The sequence below is a fragment of the Pelodiscus sinensis genome, chromosome 5 (assembly GCF_052426305.1).
Source record: "Pelodiscus sinensis isolate ZL-2025 chromosome 5, ASM5242630v1, whole genome shotgun sequence".
Classification (NCBI taxonomy): domain Eukaryota; kingdom Metazoa; phylum Chordata; order Testudines; family Trionychidae; genus Pelodiscus; species Pelodiscus sinensis.
The window spans coordinates 133,066,415-133,073,335 of NC_143056.1; the positions used below are offsets into that span (position 1 = coordinate 133,066,415).

At 43.5% G+C, this 6,921-nt stretch overlaps 1 protein-coding gene across 1 annotated transcript; it reads right to left on the reverse strand.

The window, feature by feature from the left end:
• Positions 1–129: 129 nt before the first annotated feature.
• Positions 130–1,068, reverse strand: LOC142829352 (olfactory receptor 5AR1-like). The gene has a single exon (XM_075928841.2). The coding sequence runs from the start codon at positions 1,066–1,068 to the stop codon at positions 130–132; it is 939 nt and encodes a 312-aa protein (XP_075784956.1).
• Positions 1,069–6,921: the final 5,853 nt, after the last annotated feature.

Genomic DNA, 6,921 nt, shown 5'->3' on the forward strand with positions numbered 1-6,921 from the left:
TAATAAAAATGACAACCTGATAATGAACAATGCTGCCATGGGATGTGTGCAATGACGTTGCAGTGGGCTAGAAATGAAATTCACTTGTTTCCACTCCCCAAAATTAAACTAGTACACTCTTAAAGAAGTTCAAGACTTTCCTAGGAGTCTTTTGATGATTTTGTGCAGCGCGTCCTTCACCTCCGTGTTCCTCAGGCTGTAGACGATGGGGTTCAACATGGAGATCACCACTGTGTAGAACACGGAGGCGATTTTGTCGGTGTCCATGGAGTAGCTAGAGGTGGGTCGCAAATACATGAAGAGTTGGGTGCCATGGAACATGCCCACTGCGCACAAGTGGGAAGCGCAGGTGGAGAAAGCTTTGCGCCGGCCTTTGGAGGAGTGAATCCGCAAGATGGTGGCAATGATATAGAAGTAGGAGAGAAGAATGATCACAAAGCTTCCGACAAAAATGCAGCCACTTAAGGTAAACACCACAATCTCATTGATGTGGGTGTCAGAGCAGGAGAGCGCTAGCAATGGGGGGATGTCACAGCAGAAATGATTGAGAATATTGGAGCGGCAGAATGACAGTCGAAATGTTAGACATGTGTGTGTCAGAGAATCCACCAACCCCACAGCACACAGCCCAACCATGAGCTGGTTACAAAACTGACTGGACATGGTGACTCTATAGAGCAGTGGGTTACAAATGGCCACGTAACGGTCGTACGCCATCACAGCCAGCAAGAGACACTCAATATCTGCAAGACAGAGAGAGAAATACATTTGCACAGCACAGGCAGTGCGAGAAATGCTTTTCCTCTCAGCTAAGAAGTCCAGCAGCATCTTAGGGGCAATGACTGTGGAATAGCAGATATCAAAGACAGACAAATTCCGCAGGAAAATGTACATGGGGGTGTGGAGTTGCAAGTCAACTGTGATTAACAAGATCATCCCCCCGTTCCCCACTAGAGTGACAACATAAATCAGTAGGAACACCCAAAATAGAGGGACCTGTAGCTCTGGATGATCCATCAGTCCTGAGAAAATAAACTCTGTTGCTTCTGAGTGGTTTCCCTCTTCCATCTCCTCTGAGATGAGATTGGGCAGCTACAGGGTTGTGGGCAGGTGGATGGATCTGGCAACCTATTCTTTTGCTCTAATGGAATAAGGGAAGAAAAAAGATGGTCAGTTTCTTAACGGACACAAGACAAGTTCAGGGGAGGACTTGGTTCACAGAGCCCGATGTTCACAGCTGGTCTTTTTGCTGGTGCTATACAATGCACCCACCAGTACATGGACACGTAGATCAATCAGACCTTCCCGCTCCCCCCCCCCCACACACACAAGGACACTCCTGTTCACTAGTCTCGACAGCCAATGGCAATTTATGAGTCTGCTATGAGAAAATCAGGGTGAAACTCATCTCAGGAAGATTTTTTTTTCTTGCCTCAAGATGGAGTCTTAATTGTTATACCCACGTTGGACTACATCAGCTCTGTGCTTCATCATATCAGTTGAGGAAAAAGCTTTCTCACTGGGCTAATGAAGGTTTTTGGCATCTGAAAACAGCATTTATACTTGTCAGGATGAAAACCCAGCTACTGAAGGAAAAGTGCCGACTTCAATGATGCTTGCTTATTTTTCCAATCCTCCAGCTCAAGGAGCAGGAGCTGAGGCTGAGGTATTAGTGTGAGAGGTCTTCAATTCTGTACCTATCAATCTCTATGGCGTCTGCACATGTGTGTGGCCATGATGCAGGACAAGCGCACGTACCTGGTTTGGAGAAAGAAACGCGGCAGCATTTCCCCTTTGACAAAAACGGCCCGTTCGGAGCCTTCAGGAGGTTTTATACTGAGATTTGTGATCTATGGGACATTGCCCCTGGAGCAACTGGGAATAGCTGAGCTCAGAGAGAAACAACAGCCAATTAATGTGCTTGGTGAACCAGCTCCACCATGGGGGTAACTCATGCCCTGGGGATTAATTTGTTGCTCTCTTTCCTACTGTGTTATTAAATGATGCAATTTCTATCAGAGTTACAGTTGCCACGTCTTTCCTGGTGGACATGGAACACAGAGGTCCAGAGCAAGGAGAGATCTGTTTTATATAATACTAAAATAAGGTTAATATAGTCTCCATTTTATGGGGGGAGTCACCTCTCCAAAAGTCTCTTAAAGTAATTTCACAGGATTGGTCCAGAAACCATGGGCCAGACTCGTCTCTCATTTACACTTATGTAACTCCAGAGGAATACCAGTCATGTAAGTAGAGTTAATCTGGATACTCACTGCTGTATCTAGCTCATAAGCAGACCAACCCGCAGCATACCCAGTGTAACATACACCAGACTCTGGTGCATAAGGTTTGGGTTCTGCTCTCGACACCTTGCCATAACTGGGCAATTTTGGGTGAATCCCTTAAACACCTTCTATGTCAGGAACTCTGTTATGAAAACGGGCTACATGAAATTAGCCCTCCTCTGTAAAGTGCTCTGAGAGCCATAGGTTATAAATGCTGAATGCTACTGTGGCTACTTCACACTTTCAGTTCTGCAGCAACTGCATTACTTTTCTCTGCTGTTTCTTTTCCACTTCACCACGATTCATCCCAGTTTCAGGCTTTGGGCCAGGCATCAAGGATATGCAAAGAACTCACATCTAAGTCTCTGGAGTCTGTCTCTGGCAGCTCTGTGACCAAGAGAATCACATGGGCTGTGTCTAGACTGGCCAGTTTTCCTGGAAAATCAGCCATTTTTCCGGAAAAACTAGCCAGCTGTCTACACTGGCTGCTTGACTTTTCACAAAAGCACTGTAAGAAATCAGTGCTTTTTGCAGACATTCTATGCTGCTCCCGTTCGGGCAAAAGTCCCTTTTGCGCAAAACTTTTGCGCAACAGGGCTAGTGTAGACAGCATAGTACTGATTTCCACAAAAAAGCCCCGATGGCGAAAATGGCGATCGGGGCTTTTTTGCGGAAAACCGCGTCTAGATTGGCCACGGACGCTTTTCTACAAAAAGTGCTTTTGCGGAAAAGCGTCCGTGCCAATCTAGACGTGCTTTTCAGAAAATGCTTTTAACGGAAAATATTTCCGTTAAAAGCATTTCCGGAAAATCATGCCAGTCTAGACGTAGCCATGGTGCTTTTAGAAACATCCAAAAAGAGCGTAAACCTCTAAGTCATAGAGCCTTCTGATGCTGACTGGAACGTGCATCCTGTACTGTCCAATCACTTAAGCTACGTCTACACTGCAGGCTTCTTGTGCAAGAATTCTTGCACAAGAGCATGTCCACATTGCCATGTGCTTTTGTGCAAGAGAGTCCATGGCAGTGTGGATGCTGTTTTGTGCAACAACATTCTGATGGCCATTTTAGCCATAGGGGTTTCTTGCACAAGAAACCCCTGTTGCCCATCCACACTGCCTCTTTGCACAAGAGCTCTTGTGCAAGAAGGCTTATTCCTCATGGGGAGAGGAATAATTCTTGCACGAGAAGCCCTCTGTTCCGACACCTTACTGTAAATTTACTTGCGCGAGAACAAGCGTGCAGTGTAGATGCTCCGCAAGTTTTTGCTCAAGACCAGCCATTCTTTGCACAAGAAGCTTGCAGGGGAGATGTAGCCTTATTGTATAACACCAACTCACATAAAGTCTGCCATTTTCTTCCTTGAAATGTTATGGACAAATCCTGCTCTCAAGTAGACTTCCCAATATTTCGATACAAAACCACACCAGCTTTGATACCACAAGAAAACACATGTATTCACTCCAAAAAGAAAGATTTTCAGTGATTGCAAAATGAGGCCTAAAATTCAGAAATTGTTACAAAGAATTAAAAGGTCAAATGCAACCAATACCTAGCTTAATGAGGTAAATGAATTAAAAGCACCCTTTTTCTCTCATGGCCTTGCAGTTTTATGTGATGAATGCCTGTCAGTCAGAATTCACCACCCAGTCCAATGTTTCATCTTGTTCCTTCTGAGAATATTGCTGCAGTGAGCAGAGAAAGGGAGGAGGAATACTATTGGGGCATTTGCCTTCTCCATTTATAGGCATTTCTTTTTCACAGCTGAGATTCAGGAGACAAAGAATGAGGGGACAGAAAACACCAGCAATTTCCTTGTCATAATTTTGATATCTCACTCATATCCTTCCTCCTGCCCCCAAATGGCCTCTTAATCAGGTGAAATATCATTTGATTTTGTTTATGCCTGGTTGAGGCATCCGTTTTCCTTTTGTTTGTTAGGTACTGCTTTTTGCCTGCTTTTCTAAACTTAGAATGTCTCACTAATGTTATACAGCAGAATACAATAATGTTATATATTGTTTAGCCACACACATTTTATCAGGACATTGATGATCAGCGGATTATGAGTTTTCAAATGATAGCTCATAAAGCATGCTTTGTACAAAATGCATCATCTTCTTAGAAGAAGGATGAGCATAAGGGTACAGACTGTCACCGTGTGTAAATAATTTCTTTTCTGTCCTATCAGCTTGCAGCTACTGTTTTTAATTTAAGAAGTTGCAACTGGGTTGAAGATAAAAGGTGTGTTCTGCAATTGCCTGATATCAGAGACTATATCAGGAAGATAAGTCTCAGTTTTGAATGCCAGGGGACAACCTGATGGCAGCACATGTAATTTGCAGTGTGTCTATAAAAAGACAATTCACCATGTTATCTTGAATAGTTAAAAAGTCAGTATTGGAAACTCTGAGACACCCTCGGCTCCTTGGTGGGACATGCATGGTGAATGTGAAGAATGCAGCTCTACTGTACAGAATGAGGGGTTGCGGTGCCACTCTTGCATATCGGTTTTATACCATTGTTCCTTTATCGCCATGAGAAGGAATGTTGGTTTACTACATTAAGCCTTAATCTACCACTCTGTAATTTTGATTTTAGTTACTGGTGCACCTGCAGATGTCTTGTATAACAGAGACCTTTCCTTTCTCTGTGTTTCAGCTCATCTGTGAAAGGGAGATAAATATTTTCCTACCTAACATGAAGGTTGTGACAATAAATGCAATCAAGACTGTGGAGTGCTCAAAGTTACTACATTGATGAGGGCCCCATAAGGGCCTACAGACATTTATGAAGCCTGTAATAAGACAGCCAAGCCTAGTCACTCTCATTCATAAGTGGGCAAAGGGTGGCAGAAAGAATTTCAGATCCCCATTTTCATACTTGTCCGTACTCAAGTCCTGGATTTGTGAATGCTTTTGAAAATGCTGCCTCTGGACAGTTAGAGAAGAGGAAACTACCAATGGGAGAGACTGGCAGATATTCTTATGTCTAACAATTCCCATATCTTTAATTTTTCGTTATTGAATCTACACAGTAAAAATAAAATTGTTGCATAAATAACGATTTTTTAATAAATTGTGGTGTTAGAGAATGGAATTCCATGGGAGCCCAGGAGTGAAGTAACGATCTAACTTTAGTGTGAGAACCAGCAAATACTGGAGTGTGTTATTACTTCTTTACGTTGGTTTTAGAAGTTGAAATCACCAAGTCTGGGGGTGGTGAGGGTTCACTCTCTTTGCTTTTTAGTTCCAAGCTAGAGAATGGGCCTTGGAAGTCAACGGCTCTTGTCCCATCAATCTATCATGGTGAGGACACTGTTAAAGTTACATCAATTGAACTAGCATGTCTTAGATTGACTTTACAGCTTTAACGTAGACCAACCCTGAAAAAGGCCTAGGACGGGACATAGCCCAGTCACCAGGGCATTGTCCGGCAGTGTGGAAGAGCCACTGTCAAATTGTTTCTCCCCATCAGAGAGAGGGGGATTGGTCTGTGTGTCCCACATCCCAAGGGAGAGCTCTAACCATTGGGGGAAAAGATACAAAGGAAACACCACCATCCCCGCCTCTTCCACTCCCACTCATTGGTCAGCCTAGGCCTCCATTGTCTTTGCTTTCACAATGGGATGTCCCTGGGAAGGAAAGGAAATATTCCATTTCTGGGGGGTGTTAGATGTTTTCTTCCACCCCAATATTTTCAATTTTCCAAGCATTTTGAGGATTTTCAAATTCACATCAGCTTGAGCTGCATTTCTGTCTTAATTTTTGTAACCAACCCATTACCTCAAAAATCAACCCATAGCCTTCTATTTTTCCCTCACCATCCCCCCAGCTGTACCATTCCCTCTATCCCTGTTCTTCAGAGTCTAAATTACAAGACCAGAGAAGGAAGAGGAATAACTCATAGCTTATCTGCTGATATGGTATAAATATTGAGTGATTTAACTTTCTCTTTAATCTATACCAAAGAGGAAACCAAACCTTTCTGTACTATTTATTATTCAGTTTAGCGCAGAATGTCACAGTTGAGGTACACACTCCATGCTCTCTCTTAGAAACATCACCCTTACTAATTCTTGTCTTATTGCACCCTTAGCTTAAAATAAAGGGCATAGAGGGTAGGTCTAGACTACATGGCTCTGCTGACAGAGCCATGTAAACTAGTTTACCCGACATAGTCAATGAAGCGGGGATTGAAATAATCCCCACTTCATTAAAATAAAAATGGCTGCCATGCTGTGCCGACAATCAGCTGATCCGGCACAGCGCGGGAGTCTAGATGCAGATTGATCAACAAGGGAAGCCTTTGTTGACCGCTCCTGTAAACCTCATTTCATGAGGCATAACGGAGCAGTCAACAAAGGCTTCCCTTGTCGACTGATCCGTGTCTAGACTCCCACACTGTGCCTGATCAGCTGATATTTGTCACAGCTCAGTGGCCATTTTTATTTTAATGAAGTGGGGATTATTTAAATCCCCGCTTTTTTGATTATGTTGGGTAAACTAGTTTACATGGCTCTGTCGGCAGAGCCATGTAGTCTAGACATACCCTAAGAGTGAAATCAACTTTCTAACGCTCATGCATGAATGGAAACCAGATGACAATCCCTACCATGACCCGATAAAGTGCAGGAA